This window comes from Sporothrix schenckii (genome assembly GCF_000961545.1).
Source record: "Sporothrix schenckii 1099-18 chromosome Unknown Cont49, whole genome shotgun sequence".
Lineage (NCBI taxonomy): Eukaryota > Fungi > Ascomycota > Sordariomycetes > Ophiostomatales > Ophiostomataceae > Sporothrix > Sporothrix schenckii.
Genome location: NW_015971150.1, coordinates 744206 through 765999, shown reverse-complemented (window position 1 = coordinate 765999; position 21794 = coordinate 744206). Strand labels below are relative to the sequence as shown.

Here is a 21794-nt window from a genome sequence, read left to right as displayed (position 1 = left end):
ATAGAATATGTCTTGTCGTTTTCTTTCGACATGTCCTAGTTTTCCTTGGCAAAGTGGAAAACACGGGGGAGAAATAAAAAACGGGGGGTGCATACAGAGAGGTACTGCCGAAAGCGTTGCAAAAATTAGGCCAACCGTTCAACAATGGTCTGTTTATCTGATGATTTTTGATCGCTTTTCCTCTCTACCCGTTTGCTTGCATGCCGCTCGTAACAATTCCTAAACGTATTTCTGAATAAAAAGACATGAAGTGGCAAGGAGATCATCTTCTCAACTTTGATTATCTACGCCGGTGGACTTGCCACATTTTGTTTGGCCCGGCAGAGAGTCCATAGATATTCAAAATATATAAATTGAAGATCAAATTTTGTATTCGTAGCCAGGGAGGTGGACAAAGTGTGGGGGTTGTATATGTCGACTTTCGATCGACGCATGAGGGGAAGAACGGACGAAGACAGGGCGAGGACGCGGCGCGACTGGCGATCTACAGAACTGCATCTGAGCACCACCTACTTTTTGATGTTCCTACGAGTCAACGGCGTAACTTCTAGAACTCACGATGCGCCATACAAACCCTAATCGAAGGACACAACGATTTGTTACATTGTCCTTGTCAGTCTTTTCCGGCGCCTTGTTCTTTGCCATTGCTTTGTCACCCTCTCTGCCCGCAAACGAGCCCCGACACTGACAAGATGGCAAAAGTAATGGATCCGAACCTCTCGCCGGCCGAAGCTACGCTGTTACCATTTCGCCTCACTCCTGTATTTCTGGGTCTCTCAGGCCTCTCTTTCTTCCAAGATACCTGTTATGACCCCCATCGCGCCTGTTTGTCTTTGGGTCACCTCGGTCTTTCGGTGTTCCTGATCCGGAACAGCTTTTTGTGGAGAGGATGGGGAGGATGGGAAAAGAGCAAAGAGAAAATTTTGTTAGTAGTCGATGGCGGAAGGAGGGAGGCGGAAAGGCGTGCTTAGGAGACGGACACTCGGCACTCGGAGAAACTCTCTGGAGGCCCCTCGGCGACCGTCTTTTCACCTAAGCGCATATTTCTCGGCGAGTTGCAAGGAATGTCCTGGTGGCTTTGGGGAAGATGTGGAAAAAAACTTACGGGTTAATGGTTTGGCTTCCCGAAGGGCAAAAAGGCGGTAGGCATGGGACCGTACGAATGTAAGCCACAGGGTATTACCGCGTAACGTTTCGTCCCTAAAGGTTTCTCGCTATACCCCAGCAAGGGGCCTAAAACGGCGGCTTGGAAGCAACCGACACAGTTTTCCGTCACTTGCCAGTCAGCATTCGGAGTACTTCGTACGTAAGGAGAGAGCTACCGGGGCATATCGGAACCGCTCGCCAGGTCACTGTTTTCTGTGCCTCTCTCCTCTAATGTCACAGAGTGAGAGTGGCCATCCCCTAAGCGGTCGGTTATCTTTTCCACAAAGGCACTCCACATACTCCGTTCCAAGGGATCGCCTTTCGCAATACGGCGCAATTGTCGCTCTCTTTCCCTTTTAGCCTTTCCAGCTCCCCGTCTGCAAAAGACGGAAGGATTCATACATCCCTCCATGCCAAAACGTTATCTCGATTTTGAATTGCGCATTCAGAGGGTTTCTTTGCAATTGCTTATTTCGGCTCGTTTCTCATAACTGTGAACGCCCTCCCTCTCCCTCCAGAATAGGACAGGAGGGCATGAATGTCTCGCTCCTAACCTACTCTCCGGCTTCTTGTCCCGTGGTGCAATCACTCCCTATTAGCGGTATGTTTCTCCGCAAATACAGCGTTTATGGAGACTGCTTTTGATTCCATAGACATTTGGCAAGTTTTGGAAACTTCACATGGGCATATCTTACCGTCCACCTTGAAATTTGGCGTTGCGAGGTTCGGGTGATATGCGACATCGCACTCCGTAGTCTCATTCTTGACCCTAAGATACGGAACCCAAGCGACAGGGACGCTGGCACGCACTTCTAGGTCCGACATCCCGATTTTCGCTCCTGGCTTCCTCTCTTCATCTCGAGTACGGAGTACCTCCTCTTTCCAGGATACGCAGTCTGGCACGCCTAGGTTTGAGACGCGCCTGGGCCTAGTCAAGGGAATCAAACACGGTCGAAATGGGCGTTGCGGATACTCCACGACAAGATATCATATTTTGCGGAGAATCTTTTGTGGTATCTGTCGTCGCTCTCACGTCCTTCGCCGTCAAGTGAAGTGTATCTCGGCGCGATAGTGCACATCCTCGGTTTACTAGATCCACCCCCTCCTGCCCTGTCTAGCGAATCCGTAACTCCGTCTTGCCCTGTCGCAGAGCGCAGAGATGGCACCTTCCCCGCCAAACACCACTACAGACCCCAGTCGCCCCGTGTTTCCCCTAGCACCGTTTTTTTTACGCGTTACTGCTGTGAGAAGGCCATCCTGACTCCATTATCAGCAGCAGGAGCGGGCACGTTTTTCATTTTCCAGCCCCGAGTGGGAATGGACCATGGTGTCCTCTGTTTTTCAAGTGCCTTCGGGCTATCTCTTTCTAGTTAACTACCGCCTGAGGAAGCCGGTTCATACTGCGAACTCTCAGCAAGGCATACGGACATACACAACTGGCACATTTGCCCGTTTGCCAAGGCCCCTCTACCTTTCTGGTTGATTTTCTCATATTCTACATATACACGATTTGCTGGGGGATATCCCTATTTCTTTGCTTACGATCCTGGCTATCCTTGCGATGTCTGTCTCACGGGAATAGACACGACAGCAAACTAAATGCCAACCATTTAAATAGATTGTCTTCCGACGTGATTCGGCTCATAGTCTAGCAGGGGGCTTGGGAGGTTTCACGGTGACGCCCTTTCTCAGCGATGGTCGTCTCCTCGTAGTATCCTTCTTGCCGAAACAGAAAGGACTGGAAAAGGGGTGGATGAGCAACTGAGTATGTCTCCGTACGCAGTAACAGGCCTCTGTGGATGCCATTTTCTGGTCTTCCTTGCCCTCTCGGCCCCTCCTTATTCCTGTCCTTCTCAAGTCGTTTCCCTATCGCGCTATTACCCCGTGGGTTTTGTGGGCTCTGGATGGTGAAGCCTACGCCCCCTCGTCGTTGGCTTCCGTCGGGAAAACAAGACAACAAAACGTGGGGGTCTTGCTGTTGGGCCCAAGATCTACCCCTGTCCATGTATCTTGCTGTCCCCCATGGCCCGCCACCCAGAGCCAAACTCTCTTTTTTCTACTGTTGAAAGATTTGAACATTTCTGACAACCATCAGCCCTGGTTCCAGACCCAGCCGCACATACGGCAAGGCGGGTGGAAGAAAGGGGCCATCCAGAACCAAGGCAGCGAAAGGGACTCTGGAAGAACGGCCGAGAAAGACGATAGTTGCTGGCAATCAACCACGTCTTTTTATCGCTCACAGCGGTTATCTACAAAGTACGAATAAACCGTACAGTTGTCCCGCTAGTCAAACAGTTTCGTATCAAAAGAAGGGCGGAGGGCAAATAAAATGACCACGGGAGTCTGCTGCCTAGCCTGGGCAAAAGACAAGGCCCAACCAATTGTCTCTGTCACTCGTTGTTACTTTATGACTTATCAAAATAAGACTGCAATCATGACAAACGTGTCTGGGTCTAAGCCACAATTTACCCTCACATGTCGTGCTTGTTTCCTTGTATCGGCTTCCCCAGACATCCACCGGTATATCTCTGCCACGACACATTCATACACGAGAACCGTCGTCTCACGCATTGAATCCCCCTTATTGTGAAAGCAACACAAATGGGACGTGGCAAGCGTATCCGACAAGTGGCATCTCTTATCGCGACCCAAGAGGGCCTGTCATCAGGTCCGGGGGCTGCCCTGCATGTGCAGCTTTGGGATGTTGCCGCATGCCTATCGATGGGAAATAGACAAAAAGTCCTCGTATTCAGGCCATCTTTCGGGAATCTATTGCTCACTTTTCGTATGTACTCGTCCCGTTGGGCCTTTTGCCTTTGAATGCGCCGATCCTTTTATCCTCCTGTCCACCGCTTTTTCGTAAAGTCAGGATGGCGCGCATTCGCGAATCGCATGAAACGCGCTCACTTCGGGTGCTCGTGAACTGCGGCCTATCAACATAATGGTCAATGAGACGTGTCGACTGAAAGGTCTAACGCTCGTGTCTCGCGCAAATAAGTGTCCGTCTTGACAAAGTGCCTGTGATGCCGCGTCTGGACACGCTTCTCGTGCGTTGAGCATGCCCTGAGGATGTTCGCCAAGAAGGTGACCCAGCAGCTGGTAAGATTAGCGCAGCATTACATTGAGCCCGGTGGCCTGTGCCCAGCCAGGATTGGCAAAATTCAAAGGCCCCAGGAGTGACTTGCGCCCTGTTTTCCCTTCCATTTTTCATCCCGTGCTAAAAGGCACTAGCCAGGACAGATCCCCCAGATTTGCCATTTTTCGCCAGTCTCTTTCCAGCACACATACCCCGGACCAGTTGCGAGAAGGAGGGCGATAACGCTATCTTACGCTAGCACGAGCATGCCAGGGGGGTTCTAAAGTCCCTTTTGTACTATGAATAGCATGCCATGGTACATCGCATCGAACGCCACTCTTTTCCCAAAAAGTAACAGAGCCGGACGCACACCCCCCACTGCCCTCCGCCTCCAGTCTCCCGAAAAGGGGTCGGAACCAGTCACAGCAAAAGTTTGCCGACCCGATCGGCTCCCCGCCTCACTGCGCCCCCTATCTTCATTCTTTCAGTGTACGAATTTACTGTCCAATATCCTCAATGTCGAAACTGTCTCACCTGGCGGAAACCTGGACCTTTTCTTCCTATCAAAAACTTTGAATTGCTATCTTTTGGCACGCAAGTTATGCACTGCGAGGGATACAACATCCGCCGTTATTTTCCTCTATTTTCCGGCTACAAATCACGATTGCCGCTGGCAAGGTATCTTACCAACCAACGTCCTATGCAATCGTCGATCGTAGCCTTTCGAAACCAATCGTCAATATTAATTACCTTTCAATTTGGAATGGCCGACTTGCACGTAACCCTATCAGAGGCAATCGTGCTGTGGCGTGAGCTGTTTTACACGTAAGTAGCTGTCCTAGGCGCCTTCCGTACAGGGATATTCTGGATCAAATATGCCCTGTCGCGCCTTCCAGCCTTATTCGTCGCGGAAAACGGGCAACGACAAACCCAGCCAATCTCGCAACTGCGATACACCGCGACAGTTTAGGCCATTCCTCCTCCTCCTCCTCCTCCTCTCTCCAGTCTGACCTGTCTTACCCACCACCCAACAAAACGGTGCAAAAACCTTGACAATGCAATCTTACAGCAAGCACCGTACGTTACGCTGAGGCGTGCATGTACGCTCCCCGCATTCGGAAGCCTCGGTGTGCGTGGCGGTTGACAAGCAAATAGGCTCGGCGGGCCTGGTTTGGCGGGCCCCTTGTCTCCTTCTATTTATCCGCAACCTTCTCCTCTCCGCTCTCCTGGATTTTTACCCATCGACAGTCTGGTTTTGGTATCGTTTGTGCAATTACTCCGTACCCCGGGAATGGTAATCTTACTAACACCCAGGGAGAGGAACGAATGATTGGGGGAGGGGAGCACGCCACGCCAATCACTCTGATGACACGACAAGAGATGTGCTTCCTCTTTAAGCAAGCGATCAAAAAGGTGTCTGCGCAGAGTATGCAAAGCAAAATGTCAAGGGTCAAAGTACGACATTCGCTGCAAGAGGAAACGTTGCGTTGTTGTTTGTTGTATGCTTCGTCAGCAAGTTGTAGGAGCTTAAATAAGGCGAAGAAGAAGAACGCAACAAAAGAAGACGATCTTTAAGTCGAAAGCGAACCAAATCCCCCGTCTCCGTCCCCGATACCTATCTATTATCCTCTCTTTACAAGAGAGGAAATATTACGCCGTACAGCGGGCAGATAATCCTCTGAGGTATGGCGAGGCTCGAGTTGCCTAATGCGCCATAGCATGATGCCATGCCAACGTTCCCTGTTTTACGGGATCTCCGTCATCCCAGGCCGTCCGTCGCAGATATCTCCTGCGAGAGCAAGAGTGGCCTGGCACAAGGACGATGACGGATCTGCTTTCTTTGCTAAAAGGTGGGCAATCGGCTATTATTGCATATATGCTTTGAGATAAACAAAACAATACAAACGACACTTCACTCGGCCACATGTCGTAAATTGCAACGAGCAACGAAGAAACAAAGGACTCGTCTATCTTCTCAACTTCTCCTGACTCCGATCATTTCCTTTCATTTCGGCGCGGGCTTTACGGTTTTATCCAGTTCCTGTTCCTGTTTGAAGAGGCGAGATGTTGTATATGAATAGGGCGGGTGAGTGCAATTCACATGAATTAATAAATTGGTCTGTTATCATCGTCGATTAGCTAGACCGCGACGATGGAGTTCAACCCATTAAACACCGCTACCATATTCCCCGATACGCCAGGATACTATTTTAGAAACGGAGATCAAGCAAGTCGTGCCGGGGTAGAATGCAGAATCACTGAGCGTGCTTCTATCTTGAGATCTACCAATAAATGAAGTCACACAATTGACACGTTGTTCGTTCACAAAGCTGTTCCGTTTCCCCTATCTGCTTTGTACTATGTGTCCATCTATCCCTTGCCCCCCAAGCTCGCTTCACCCAGGAACGCGGTGCGCCTCTCTCAGGCCCTGGTCCCTGTCGTCCGTCTCTGGATGTCATTATGGGAAACGTCCTTTGTGCAACATCCACACTCCCTACCCCGTACGAAGTACGCACGTATGGGAAGAGTTCTACTCTGTTGTTTTCTCCGCATGTGCCATTGGCAGAGTGCCGAGCCTAAAAATGCTTGAGGGGTTAGTTACACATGCCAATCTCTTTGTGATTGTCACGACCATCCTTCCTATGATAACAAAGAAAGGCGTGATACAAAAGTACCCCGATGTCCTAGGATCTTTAGGTTAGGTGTTGTTTTCATTGTTCTGGCCCCTTCCTGAAAGAGGTCGTTTAGCCGGAGCCGCAATTTGTGTGGAGGGGTGTGCGTGTTGTTCGCGTTGGCCCTTAGCAATTGTGGCTGCAGATGGTATTGGTAGGCTTGCATTTTCACATGCCAATGACATAATCTTTTGTCTACCTCTGCACTCTGCCCCTGACATCACCAAAACAAATCGCAAAGCATCGAAAAGGAAGAGCAATGCGAAGCCACGTACAATGTACAGATGCAGCGGGCACGGCCCAAAATATTCGAGCTCGTCAATAGAATTAGAACGTGATAAAAAAATTCGGGCAAACGTACACCAGCATGGAAGTACGCCTCCCCTTTACTGCCCTTCTTTTTCCTTGATACTCCGTTTTCTTTTGCCTCGTCAAATACGCCTTGACTGTGTTGCCGTTTTTCCTAAATTTCAGAGCGTCTGACATTGAGGAATCTTTTGCTTTGCCTCCCTTTGTTGAGGCTTTACTGTCCTTTTGCTAGCCTCCTTGCCATTTCGCCATTTTAGCACAAGTCTCTCGGTTCATTCTTCGGTGTCATTTCGGTAGCCAGAAGCCGAGAACTGCTCTCCAGAAAGCAGGGCCAGCAAGGATGCATGCAACAGCGAGGTGAAAAATAGCACGGTGTAGACTATGCCACTCTCAGCTAGAAGGTGGCAAACCCACGTTTCTGGCTTTAAAAGCTCCTTTTTGCGTGTCCCTTATCTTTTGTGGCTTTTGGCGTCCGGACGCCTTACCAAAGTCGTATTTTTTTTTTCTTTTCTTGTCGTTTTAGCTGCTCCACGTATTCTCTCTTTTTGCGGAGAAAATTTGCACCTTTTAGAGTACGGCGTGGCAAAAGAAGGAAAAGAAAAATTCGATCAATCCACACAAAGACAGAGGAACAAAGAGACGAGGAAACCAAGCCCGACTCCCGCGACACGGTGAGCAACAGCGACGTCATGGCCCATTCTCGGGGCAGCAATGAGCAACCGGTGTGTTTTCCCCCAGGGCCTAAACCATCGCCGAAGATCTCGAAGCCTCGGCTGAGTCATACAGAGCTGAATTGCTCCCAAAAAGAACCCATCCAGCCGCGCACGACCAGAGTAATTACATTCGTACGCACCGCTTGGACATATGCCACAGACCTGTTCCTCTTTCCGTCTGCTCCCCTATTAGGTGCACTTTTGTGTACACTATTTCGTGGGGGTCTAACCCTCCACAATGCCCCTTTCCACGCGTCTGTCATTGCTTGCGGAGCTGGGTCCTCGCACAAGGGGTCACCGAGGGAGAATAATATCCCGGGCGTGAACACGGAGGGCGACTTTGAGAGTCGGAGCGTCCCACTCAATTGAAACCCCCATCCATTGTGGTGCTGAAGACTGGACTACGTCCAAAATAGATGACGATAAAGAGTAGAAAGAGTGGAGGAGAGACGGCGCACGCCCCACGACTAGGAGCAGAGGCAGCAGGGGCCGAGGAAACGTGCCCCCTACGACATTACTCGAATGGAAATAATTACGGAGTAATTAATACGTCGTACATGAAGCAGTTCGCAGCCTGCCCCAGCACAGCGGTTGTAAGCGCAGGGCCAGGAGGTGCTGCGGCGAATGTCCAGATCCCCGTAATGAAGAGGGCCTCCGCGATTCCGAGAACCCCCGAAGCACATATTGGCTTGCGTCCTGGACTTGACGCTGTCCGTTTCAAAACGGGAATGGCAAAAATCGATGCGGTCTGACGGGTGTTCTATGCTTTTGTGGATGTCTTGTGGGCGTTTTATGGGTGCGGTGAGAATCAGCCATGCAAAGGTGTGATGTCAAGAGAGCATGACCGTGATACCTGGTATTTGCAGACATGGTTGTCCACATAACGGTGCAACATACGTCCAGCTCGTGGCCCGTCCCAAAGCTGTATGTCCTTTGCCGACGCCTCACCTTTCGGTTGCTGAGATTGCCATGACAGACAGTTTGCGAGAAAGGCATGGTAAACCACAAGCCTCAACTGCGGTGTTTCCTCTCGTCCGTCAACCCACTCTCGACAACATACTCTGCTCCATCGCCAAAGCAGCTTCCAGACATGGGGGCATAAAGTATAAAGCGCAAAGAATTCTCGTGTGAATTGTGGCCCCGCAACGTTTCTGTTTTGCTTTGGTTTTGCTCTTGGGCCCGCATGCTTGTTATTGTATTTCCCTCTGTCAAAATTGGGCCCCTTTTGTCCTGGAACCGTAAAGGTGCGCAAAGCTCTCCAAGGAAATCTGGGCCTCCGTTTTCCCGAGCAACGCAGCTCAACACATGTCGGAGTCTGCACGAGCACAGAATGCATTGGGGGCGAGCACGTTGTCGGCGACTCCACGAATTGACATTTTCACGTCTCCACCGTGCGTCGCAGCGCGGTCTTCGTTGCTTTCGTTTACATGAGGTGCTTCTCCAATTCAAACTTCCTTGTGTCTGCGAGCCCTGGGGCTATTGAATAGATGCCCTGAAACTCACTTGAGGCTTTGTTAGTTTCGGCCCAGAGCAAATGTCCTGTAGTACAGAACGAATCCTTTGCCGCAGATTCCAGGTCTCCAAATCATTTGGACTCCAATTAACTCCAGATTTTCGGACTTGGAAGCTCGTCGTGCCAACTGACTCCCGAGAGTTGGAGAAGACACGGAGACACAGTATGCCGCGATTGCTGTCTCCAAACTCGCTCGCCCACGCTTGGTACCTTGTAGCACGAATGAAGGCATCCATCAAGCCTGAAAAGGGCCGTACGGAGTTGGGGGCCTCTGGGGGCCAAAACGGACGTTATCCTTCCCTCCCTGTCTACTCCCTGGCACGTACTCCGTTTACAATTTTGCAGCACGTACCATCGAGGCGAGAAACGAGCAGGGGCAGACAGTAGCAAGGACCCTGCACAAAGACACAAAAGCCAGAATGCCAAAGTGCCAACGCGTCACAGCTACCTCATATTGTCTCCTTCCTATCTTACACCTTCCTTTCTCATCATGTAGGAACAAACACGGCATCGCTCCGCCGAGGAACGAAATGAGGTCTCGATATCGTCATGCCAAACTGTCACAGGGGTAACGGCAGAAGAGGCTAGACCGAGGACCACGGCTTGGGGCTAGCCTGCTCCCGGCAGCAAATCAAAGCCTCGGGGCGTGGTCTAGAAATGCATGCTGTGGGCCATGAATCATGTGCTTCTGGCTATTGATGAGAGAGCCCTTGTGGCCTGTGAGAGAGGTCCACTGCCGTTGTGACCTTTGCTGGCCGGTCGGTCTGCCGTGTATTACTCAGTTTGCATATTGTGCATCCGCAAACCGTATGATGCATCGCCTGAGCTCGTTCGTTTTATGAGAAGGGGCATCGTGAGCGCTTTGTTGACGTCGTTACGAATGCCGTTCGTGAGGATTTGAGCCACCGACTCAGCAGCTCAGTCTTGGGTGCTTCACAGCCTCTGTCCCGGTGCACATCACCACACCCTCTTCTGCATGTCGTTGCGTCCTCCATCGCCTCACGCCTCACACCCCCTCCTCTTCCTTTCTCCACCCGGCCACTAAATGGTTAGGGTTGTGGAGGTAGATCATGCACCGTTTGTTTGTGATATCCCAACTCCATGCTTCTCTTAAAGAATTGGCCTTCGGCCACGGCTTGGATGGCCATTTTGGGAGCAATGCAATGGTGGGATGCGAGAATTGTGAAAATGGGAAAATACTGACGACCGGGCTCCTGATGAGTGTTCGTTAGTCAGGTCCCGTTCGGCATAGCTGTATTGCTGTACTTCTGCACGAAGGATATCGCGTTATTGGCATGCCAGCCTCGGTGCACAATGCCACTCGTGGGATTCACCTCGCCGTCCTATCTGCGATTCCACGATTCTCCACGATTCTCCACGATTCTCCACGATTTGTTCCCCGTTGTGATCCGTCGTCCGGCTGCTCAGCTCCCGGAAGAGGCGTCATGTGAACGTATCGGTTTTTACTATGATCCAGGACCTTCTCAAAGTGGATGTAAGGGTGGACGATTATCGCAAAAGTGACCGTCCTGTCGTGGGCCTTGCCTCGGCCGAAAACCAGGAAACAAAAGCCGCCATGCAAAGACACCAGCTTCGCATTTACATCGGAAGTGTCCTGTCTACGGTATAGCGCGATGCATGCTGTACTGGAACAGGAAATTTGCAGGTCGACAACGTGCCCTCGCCAAAAAGCCGACTGCAAGGACTGTTCCCATTTGGCCTCTGGGGGCGTCTGTTGTAGGTGGACTGCGAAACCGTTGTTAACCTCGGATAACTTTTTCTGACTGTGAAGCCTGTGAGTGCAGCTAGCCCCAGAGAGACCAAGGCCCCGGCAGTACACTTAATCATCGCCATCATTTCCAAATCTGGGGGTGCACAGGAAGAGATCCGCCCTAGAACGTTTCTTAGGACTTAGGCCTAAGGGCGACATTTTAGCGATCCACTCGGGCATTTTAGGCCCCTGGTTCCTTTCGCAGTATTAGGGGGTTTTACAGGACCTCAGAGCGCCGAGGCTTAGGGGAGGGTCACTGTGGATAGGGCCCGAAGGCGGGGGGGGGGGGGGGGGGGGGTGTGCGGACTCGGAGAGACTTCCAGCACGCACTATTAGTTAACGTCTGTGAACGGAGTACTCCGTACGCTAAACGTTAGTGCATGCAAAACTTTCACCGAAACAAAACGCCACCGGCGACAAGACGCCCAAATGACGAAGAACGGTGAGCCGTATCTGGATGTTACAAACGGTCGCCGAAACTCTTGGGCCAAAGAAAATACGGATACGGCGTACTCTAACCGGAAAATATGAAGAAGTACGAAGTAGGGCAAATTGATGACGTAGAGTACAACATACGGCGTACACAAAAGGAGAACGAAGTGAGATGAGAATAGATTTATGAAGCTGGTCCGTGTATGTCGAATGTGCGCAGGAGGCAAGAAACCCGGGAGCGCCCTGTGTTGGTTGTTGCTCTCCGTCTATGCTTTCCTGTATATGAATAGGGAGAGGGATGGGTGAGAAAGAAGTGAGTCGATCGAACGTCGCTAAGAACCAGGGGATGTCTGGAAATCAACAAGCGGCTTATTGTCTCCAGGATACGCCCAAGCGAGCAATGCGAACGATACAGGCAAGAAACCAAAGTGGTCCGAGGGCATGGTGATAAAGTGAAAGACGAGGAAAATTGTTGCCATCAAAGTCTGAATCTGAACCTGGATGCCTCCTCGGCAATTTTCCTGCAAGTACATCCATCCGTCGAGCATAAGCGAGTTCGTCCAAGCCAATGTGAAGATGCTCCACGAATTTTCCATGAATTTTCCATGAATTTCCATGAATTTTTCCATGAATGTGCTTCCATACCATGGGTCAGACTGCTCGGCAGTTTTGTAACAATCCTGCATCGTCATCGGATGCGATTTCGGTGAGAGCATCGGCAATATTACAGGTGACGATATAGGTTCCCCGACGAAGCACGGCAAGTCACAATCGCGAATCGCTGTTGTTCTGTCCCATTCTTCAGTCCCGGCCTTCGGTCCTAGGAACACCGGCCCGGTGGATGGCATGAACTTGATGTCCTCGCAGAGCGCACATATAGGCGTCTCGACAAGGACAGGGGAGGCTGCGACGCTGCAGCTGGCAGATCGTCAGGCTCTTTGACGGCACTGCCTGTAAATTCTGTGCCCCTTCACCGAGGTCGGCAGGCACTTTTCTTCGTTTGTCCCCGTTCCCAGCAGACTGGACCATGGTTTCCTGTTTCAGCCCAGCCCCGGGTTTTCCGTGTTTGCGGAACAACAAGGGACGGGAACACCTGCATCCACAGATCAAAGAGCAACAATGCAGGAACAGCGGAACGTCCGCGAGGCATCGCCAGCAAAAGAAACGAAAAGGATGCAGCAGTGGGTGCAGAAAGCAGATCCGACATGGAGAGCCTGGTCTTGACCACTCGCATCGCCTTGCGTCGCCTCTTTTGCTCTCCTCTAACCGGGATGCCTCGTTACGAGGCTTTTCCTAGCAACAGATCCCCCAAATGCCTCTTTGGGAAGTACCGTCGTGCGATGTTCACGTTGTGATAGCCGTGCATTACTCCCTATTTTGTTTATTGGCGCTGTCGGGGTATTCTTATGCTCTGCCGCGCCTTTGTTTACATTGTAACTGCAGCCTCGTCAGGGCTTTTCTCCGTCCTGCATGCTTTGGCTTCCAAGAAAGAAAAAATTGTTCTCTTCTCGCACGTCGCGAAAGCTCTTCAAAAACCCACAGACACTCATTTTCGCCGTTGTTTGGTCGCACAGCGATCATTTGTTACAGATGACCCAAAGCGGAAGCTTTGGTGTGTCTGCTGTCCGAATTGGGAATGCGGCCTCCGCTTCATCAAGACTGTGATACCACCCGGATTGAAGAAACAGAGTGAAAGTAAAGATAGAGACCAAAACCAAAATACCAGAACCAGGTATTTCGTCCTACGGTTGTCCCTTTGTATTTGTCCTTTTGTCCTATTGTCCACTTCCGCCTATCGCCGCCTTCGGGGAAGTCCATCCGCCTTGCGATCCGCGAGTCTGAGGATGCACTGCTGTCGATGATTCAACTACCCTTGTCCTGGAACCTCATGTTGGTGCTCGCTCCTTCTCGGTGAAGGTGTACGGAGATGTCAATTTCCTTTCGTCGAGATAAACTCCTTTCGGCCCGGTTTCTCCTCGCATCGCAGTCCACATTGCCAATCCACATCCTCCAACTCCACGACGACCATCAGGTCCTTTCGACATTCCCATAGGTCTACGAGCACCAAAACGGTGGTGGGGCAGACGTCAAACCGATTACAGGAAGATGCAAACTACGGCACAGAGTCAACACAAGCCACGATGTATCCAATATCTCGATACCCATTTGCCACTGTCCATCAACATGCCTCCATGTGGAGCACCATTCCCCATTTTCTAGATCATGCGGAGAGAAAACATCGGACGTCCCTCCCCCTTGCCCTTGGACTGCAAAGCTACGGTTCCCCACGTTTCCATGATCTCAGGTTAGTGTCGCTCCTTCATGGGATCGCGTCCTGCTCATGCGCGCTTCTTTCCTCTCCAGGCCATGCCAAGTTTATATCCGCGAAAACAACAAAAAAACAAGACGACAAGACGATTAGCTGCAGGCCAGAAGGAAGGAGGTCTACAGTAGTCTACAGTACCATATACCGAAAAGACGATCGACCGATTGCATACTATTTTGGAGACTCATCTGTCTGATTGTTCTGCCCGTCCGGTGAGTCTGTCGGCGCTGTTGTATCGTGTGTCTTCTCGCCTTGGCTATGTGATATTGTCCCCGTCGGTTTTTTCCTCCGTCTACCTCCTTCTTGTTATGCTTCCATATCGCACGTACCACGGTTCTGGGCCCGGTCGGTCTTCAATGTCATCTGGCCTCTTCTGGCCGCTTCTGGCCTCTTCGGTTTTCATCTAGTCTCGTATTGTCTCGTTTTGTCTCGCATATCTCTTACGCATTGCCCTCGTCGATGAATCTCCTATGGCCATGGACCCCATCGTGCCGCCCTTCTGGTCACTTCGTTATTGATCGCTAGGTGCGCTAGGGCCGTTGCTAAACCCCCATGGCATCGTAGGATTTGGGTCCGGCCTCATTCTCTCCCTATTTATGCAGCTTATATATACAGACATGAAGTGCACGCCCCTCTCCATTCCCAGCTATTTCCTATATCTTCAGTTCTGATTTGGTGCTCTCGTCCAACCGTACTGTGTCTCGACAAGACGACATACCCTTGCTTCCTACTCCATGTTCTGGGCTTCACAGCGCTCCATACTCCGCATATCGTACTCCGTTCTCAATATGAGGGCCCGCATTATCTTCATGCAGATTCGCGTGACCATGAAGCCTTCCGGCGGGTTTCGACATTCAATCCCACAGGCAGAAAAACCGAAGTCCTTTAAAATATGCACTGCATTGAAGACCGGGATCCTCTTCTTCTGCTTTCTGGGGCCTTGACAAGGCCACCAGGGCGGAACGTAAAGAACCCGAACCGAGATGAGCTGTTGAAAGGAAAACCGCCGTCAAGTGCCGTCTGGTCTCTCCCCGTCTTCTTTATACTGCTCTGCTAATGACTTATTCTACCGAACGCTGCACCATTTCCATGGCACAATACCACTCAACGGTGTATGATATCAGGTATCCTCAACAGTATTTTGGTGGAATAACCGAAGGCGCCGCATCTTGCCTCTTCTGGTCCTCTCTCCCCGGCTCCGCAAGCTGGCGGTACCGCCGCCACGTTTTTGGTGGATGTGGCCCAGGCACTCTTCATACTGTTTCGTCAACTCAATAAGCCGATATAACAGGTCCTGTCTCTTACAGTAAGGCATAGACTTTGCACACGCCCTCCCCCTCACCCATGGTTAAGATGGGATACGGGGAAGACTCAGAACGGTCTGGTGCACCTTAGGGAGTCCATATGCAGTTCTCGTCTTGTTGTCAGTGGTCAGTCGGCGCCGTACGAAACCAATGCTGTCTCCACCATATTCTCTGTTTTTCTCGCTGTATTACGGACAGTGAACGCTTTCATACTTCGGCGCCGTTTAGCCGCGTTGCTGTCTCGCTCATTCCTATGTCACTTATCTGGTGCTCCGTTATATTAGCAAACGTTTGTACTTTCCACATCGGAGAATTACTGTCAACTGGAGTGGAGCCCCGTTTCTGACCGTCTTCTGTGTTCTTGGTAACAGAACGCCGGGGAAACTGTCAGAAACCAAAAGTTTTATTCCCGATGATATGCCGCCCAAAATGGACACTAGCAAAACGAAAGACGAAAGGGCTTTTTCTCGCTCTTTCTAATTAATTTTTTTCTCGTCGCCGGTTTAATACCGCGTCAGCTCATCAATGCATTAAGTCCTCTTTTTTCTTGACCAGGACGAAGCCAGGTAAAACGGGTCTACTCCATGGTGTGTAATTAGGCGAAGCTAGAAAAGACCCCAGATTACGTAGTTTTGCTGGGCGCTTGCACATGCAAAATCCCGGCATTTTGCTTCGAGGAGACAAAATATCAACAAGCAAACGAAGACCCCCAACAATGCGGCAACAGACCACAAAGGGCCTTTGCTACTTGCGGCTTAAGATGCGGTGCCATCAGAGCTCACAAAGACATGCACCACGCCCGCATATTGCTGAGTCGTCTCTCGATGCGGTCTCTCAGTACTCAGTGTGCGTCGTAATACGACGTGCTCCAGAGACCAAGAGGGTGTACAGGGAAGCAAGGGGCTTGTCGTCTCGATCGTTATCCCGCAGCAGGCAGGGCCCAGAAGGGTCGAAAGTATTAGGTGACGCAACGGCCGGCAGAACCGTTGTACATCGGCGTACTTGTCAATATTAGCTAGTGGCCTGACCAAGAGAAGGCTGAGTGAGGATCAACAACTGAACAGCGACAGACAAGCAGGCGACGAGTGAATAGCGTTCGCGTGTTTCTAAAGAAAGAAACAGCTTTCTCCAGGGCAGCCAGCTCTCACCTCAGCGCAACACACGCCGTCCCTTATAGTGTCCGAATGTCACTGTCGATGTGCGATTTCGGTGGACAGGACTTCCTAGCCGGCGGCAAACTTCCGCTATGTTTCTCGTCGCGGGTTTTCCATGCGAATGGGCTACTGTATCTCCCTTGCTGTCTTTGTCGATGATGTCTGTTTGTGAATATCCGTCCCGATTTCCTCCCGAATTTTTCATTAACTGTCGATCAAGAGTAAGAGACGCAGCCTCGGTATTGCTGACTGGCGCTTGTGTATGATGGAGGTCTGTTGTGTTGCGTCTTTTGAAGGCCAGTTGCTGGTGGGCGTTTTTTCCCTCACAAAACTTGATGCCAATTCAGTTGTCCATTGCGCAACTCAAAATAAATTTACCAGGAACGTAAGGAGCTCGAATGCTACGTCGGATTGACCTTTCCTCATTCTTTCAATTACGGATTGCCGCAAGAGCGTCGTTGAAAGTTCCGTAGAGGAAAGAGCTATAGACCCCGCATATCGGTTTAACTGCGGGGGAAGGAACAACTTCGCAGACGCGTAGCCAAAGCGCGTCTCGTACAGTCGCCAAGCGCAACGTCACACGTAATCAAAAAGTAAATTCGACTACGTAAAAAGCGACGAGTTGGCGTCTCAGGGATTAACCTCACTACACGGCGGATGATAACGGCGTACAGACGAGACGGAACAACAATCGCAGCTGCGTCGGTGGTGGCCTCGACACTGACGGCGACCGCAGCGGTGCCCATGGACTACCATGCGATCCATGGCCATGATGTGGCCAACTTCAGCACGCCATTGACTCGTGAGATACACTATGCGCTCTTTGTCGTCCCCTGGCCCTTCACGGTCTGGCTGTGCCCTTATTGCGAAACGAGCGGCTAATCTTTCGACAGATCGAGTTTTGACCGTGTCGGCTGCCGAGGCCGAGGCCGCTCTGCTGAGCCCGTCGCCGGCGTCGCCAACTGCGTCTGAGACTGCACCGTCATCCTTGCGTTTCGTTGTCAGCACGGGCGTCGCGACGTTGGATGCCATCCTGGCCGGCATCGATCAGCCAACCCAGACTGGTGGAGACAAGCCACACAGCGACGAGCCAACCAAGGGGGCCGAAGCAGATGGAGACGCCACACAGCGACAGGCGAGCCCGGATACAGCAACGACAGGAAGGAACGCAGCAGTAGGTACCACGGGAGGCGTCCGCCGCGGTCAACTGACGGAAATATGGGGGCCACCCGGTGTGGGAAAGACAGCCTTTGGGTACGTCGAGATGTGTTTCGCTACACCACAGACTTTCTTTGTACACACAGTCCGAGGGGGTTGACAGTGCACGTACAGGATACAGCTCGCAGCAAATGCACTGCGCCAAGGTGGTAGTAGTGTCTGGATCGGTATGTCACTTTGCAGGTGGTGGAGAGAAAGTCGCACGGCCTAGGCCTGGGTTTGTGGACGGGAATCGTTTGTTAACGTACGAGCAAAAGACTGCTTCCAGAGTCTCTGCTACGACCGACTTGGCGATGTCTACGACAGCCGATGTAGCGGGTTCGACGGTGCCAAAGGCCTGGAAGATGGTTTTGTGCATTATGTCTGCCCGAGTTTACCACACTTCATTGCGATGCTGTGTCCCCAACCACCAGCGCAACCGCCATGCATTCCGGCGGACACGACGCTGCTCGTCATCGACAGCTTGTCTGCTCTCGTCAACTCGGCACTTCCAAGGGCAGTTGAGGGGAAGGGACCACCGCTTATGGCAAATGGGAAGAAAGGTAGGCACTTGGGCGTAGCATGTGCATCGGCGATTGCCTGCCACGGCCACGTGTACGACCAATATGCCCGAATTAAGAGACGAGACTAACACCAGTCGTATACAGCCCCCAGTCCGTACGACAAACGGGCACAGGTACTCCAGTGCGTGGCGGCGGCACTGGAACGGCTCGCCGAGACACGCAACATTGCCGTTGTTGTTCTCACCCAGTGTGCCAGTCGCGTACAGACGGAGCGCGGTGCCGCACTCGCCCCGGCCCTTAATGGTGTGGCCTGGGACCGCGGCATCACAACGCGTCTGGTCTTGTTTCGGGACTGGGCCTGGAAAGACAACCGGCCTGTTGGTGGGCGCTTTGCCGGGGTCCAGAAGCTCAACGGATACGAGAGCGACACGGGTATCGACAGCATAGTCGCATTTGATGTTACAGAGGTCGGCCTCATTGAGGAACACTACACAGCCGTCCCGCCACGGTCGTCCATCTACAAACGGAAACTCGGAGAGACGGAGCTTGTCCCTCGGGGCGGTGATGACGATGACTATGGCTGGGACGACGAGGACGAGGATAACCTGCCCAGCATGCCACCGCAGTGGCAGGGCAGTGAGGACATTCTCCTTGGTCATCGGCGTTACGATGATGATGGGGAAGAGGCAGATGAGGACGAAGATGAGGAAGCCGACAAGGATGATGCTGGCGGTACGGAGACCGCTGCTATTGAAGGGGGCAGGCCAGAATCGAAGGACGGTACAAGCCCGCGAATACAGTTGGCCGGGACAATAAGGACACCTCGGAGCATCGCAGACAGTGAAGACGATTCCGATTTCTAATAGCAACACGATGAGTAGGGCCCCAACAAACCTTAGGTCTCTGTCCGGACACGAAATGCCATGGCATGGTGGGGAAACAATGCAATAAGCTTCGCATCAGTCATAAGCTAGCAAAGCAAAAGACATGCTTCTTGAGGAGGCCACTGAATACAGTTCAGCGTGTGTGTTTTCATGAATACACCTGCCGGTCGATGCTTTTGATGAGGCACGCTTACAAGGTGGCCGGCCAACTGCTCATAACGACTTTTTGCGCCCCGTAACCCTTTTCAACTTCGTCCTTCAAATCCTCAAAGGATTCTTCGCTCTTGGGGTTTAAAACGCCCGCCAACATGACACTTCAATAACGTCCATCTCCGTGCACAGGGTATGAAATGGGATATACGGAGTTCGAACTTGATTTTGTATCCACTATGTGTTCTGTTTATCTGTATTAGAAACTGTATAAGAGTGGCAGTCTAAGTCTCTTGATGAAGAAGTCATACATCGAAATTACAACACAGAACCTCCACGGATATTATGCAACATTGTTGGCGATTGAATCGTATTTATACTCTTCGGTGAGATGAGCAGGTTGTCTTTTGGCTTTATGCTACTCTCTATATGTTGTTGTTTGTGTTTCCTTTGTTGTCATATCGTGTAGTCTTGTAGCGGCACTCTTTCTCCTGATTAATTTCCGCCCGCTTTCAAAAAATAATAATAACAATAACAATAACAATAAAATTTAATAAGTGTAAATTTCAGTACGGTTATTTTATATTAAAAAATCCAACAAAAAACTGAAGGCACAATAAATTAAGGAATAGCACAAGACACATACAAACACACCAACAATGCCCCTGCAGCAACACAATTCCGAATCTCACCATGAACACTGCAAGAGAACACATTCAAAACACACCGCATTGGAATCCCCGTACGGGTAAGCACTCGTTGGCACCGCGACCCTGGCCAAACATCTCGTCCGACAACATTGCATGAGATTGAACGCACGGTACCCGGACGTCTATGATGTACGTAATAATACCTGCACGAAATGGCAGCTTCAGACACTTAAAAGAGTTGAGTAGTAACTTTTTCTGTCTTTGGCAGGAGATTTCCCCCCCTTTCTAGGAATACCAAGAGGTGGCCAAGACGTGACCAGCGGTCTTGATTCCTACCTAGTAGCAACCAAGCTCTTGGCCAAATAGCAGCGGGCCTAAGCTGGCGAGATTGTTGTGACAGTCTCTCTGTATGCCTCATGTATGTCGTACTCCGTAATACGCCTGACTACCTAGCAACACGGCGGCTGGTGTATACTGGGTTGGGCACCCTGCGCATGCAAATGTGTCCAACCCAAGATTTCACAAGGAGCGTTCGAATTACTATGTATGACTGTCCAAAGCAAACGTCACCACCCGATGGACGCGGCAAGTTCGGCATCTGGGCTCGCGATGCACGTGCTGAAAGGCTGCCTAAAACAAGAACAGGTGAACGACATAGATTGTTCGTATTGCCGCTTCCAGAGACCGTTTTCCAGGGCCTTTCGTACTACAGTCCCACTTCCGTATCCAATCCGCGGACCACAGATTCGCGTACCGAGTGTATCTGCCGGCTTTGCTGTAGTACGCTCTGCTCAGCACGCCGGCTGCATATCAGGCTTCGCCGTGCGGCTGTGAATGCGTATGGCAATCAATGACGACGACTGAGAGCGCTGCCGGGGCGGTCATATTCCCTGCTCTTCCTGGAACTCGATTAACCACGGTGGCGTATTGCGAAGAATTTGATTTTTTAAGCGAGGAAAAAATGCACTGGACGAAAATAGAGGGAGAAAAAAACGAAACTCATTAAAATGCTGCCAGTGAGATGCCGTTCTCGTCCCGGTCAACGTTACAAATGAAACAAGTGACAGGAGAATGTCTTCTTAACGCCTTTTGGCCTTACGGCCACGATTACATAAATATGTCCATTAATGTGCGCAGCCAATCAGAGCGCCAGGGAGCTTGAAATGACGGGACATCCACAACGGGAGCGACCAGCCAACAGCCTGCGGCAAGCGTCGGTCGGTCGCACTTTCGTTTGTTTGTGTCGTACGCTATGCCAGGTACCCGTAGCTGCTCATTGGCTGGGCCGCACCTGCCCCCCAGAGAAAAAGCCACCAGCGCAGAAAAGATGGTGTCCGTTGGGAAAGCGCGACAGGTACGTAGAAAGTACTTCAAACGGTGCAAAAACTGGGTAATTGCACATTTTTTGCGACGGGGAATAATCGACAATTAACAGCGACCAACAGAGTGGACAAAAGGCTCCTCCAGAGCGATAGGCAGGAGGGGATTGGTCCACCGACTCTCATTTCACCAATTTGGGCGCTGTCGGAAATGAGGAGAGCAGAACCGGGAAGAGCCAAGAAAATCAACCGACGGAGAGGGTAAGAGCAAATGGCGTTCCAGAACATGTTTGTCGGTCAGCGACAGGGGCTGCGGCATTGCGAGTCACGATAGTGAGCAAAGTAAGGTTCACTTGGCAGAGGATCAATTAAACTGAGATCTGTCCCGGGGCGAGATCCATTGTTTGAAGTAAGAAACCCGGTAGCTCAGGACAATGTTCTCTCGGTACGGGCTACCACCATGTTTCTGATTTTCCGTTTCTTTTGGATTCCGTTTCTGTTGGAGATGTACCTCGTTTCACGTGCCGCCTATTACTGGCTAAATTGAAGTTCGCTGTCTTGCACCTTGACGAGGTGTTTGTGCGCGGCGCAGACGGGGCGTCAATGTGACGACAGTTTTTCTACAAGGTGCAAACGGGACCCCGAGTTTGACGG

At 51.2% G+C, this 21794-nt stretch overlaps 2 protein-coding genes across 2 annotated transcripts; one reads left to right on the top strand and one right to left on the bottom strand.

Annotated features, from left to right (window-relative positions):
* Window positions 1-11964: 11964 nt before the first annotated feature.
* SPSK_10329 (uncharacterized protein) lies at window positions 11965-12318 on the bottom strand (the record flags this gene model as incomplete). The annotated part of the gene is made up of 1 exon (XM_016736790.1): window positions 11965-12318. The coding sequence occupies one exon, from the start codon at window positions 12316-12318 to the stop codon at window positions 11965-11967; it is 354 nt and encodes a 117-aa protein (XP_016582781.1).
* Window positions 12319-17073: 4755 nt separating this feature from the next.
* SPSK_00474 (RAD55 protein) lies at window positions 17074-19000 on the top strand (the record flags this gene model as incomplete). The annotated part of the gene is made up of 5 exons (XM_016727443.1): window positions 17074-17218; window positions 17310-17670; window positions 17702-17801; window positions 17903-18176; window positions 18282-19000. The coding sequence occupies 5 exons, from the start codon at window positions 17074-17076 to the stop codon at window positions 18998-19000; spliced, it is 1599 nt and encodes a 532-aa protein (XP_016582780.1).
* Window positions 19001-21794: the final 2794 nt, after the last annotated feature.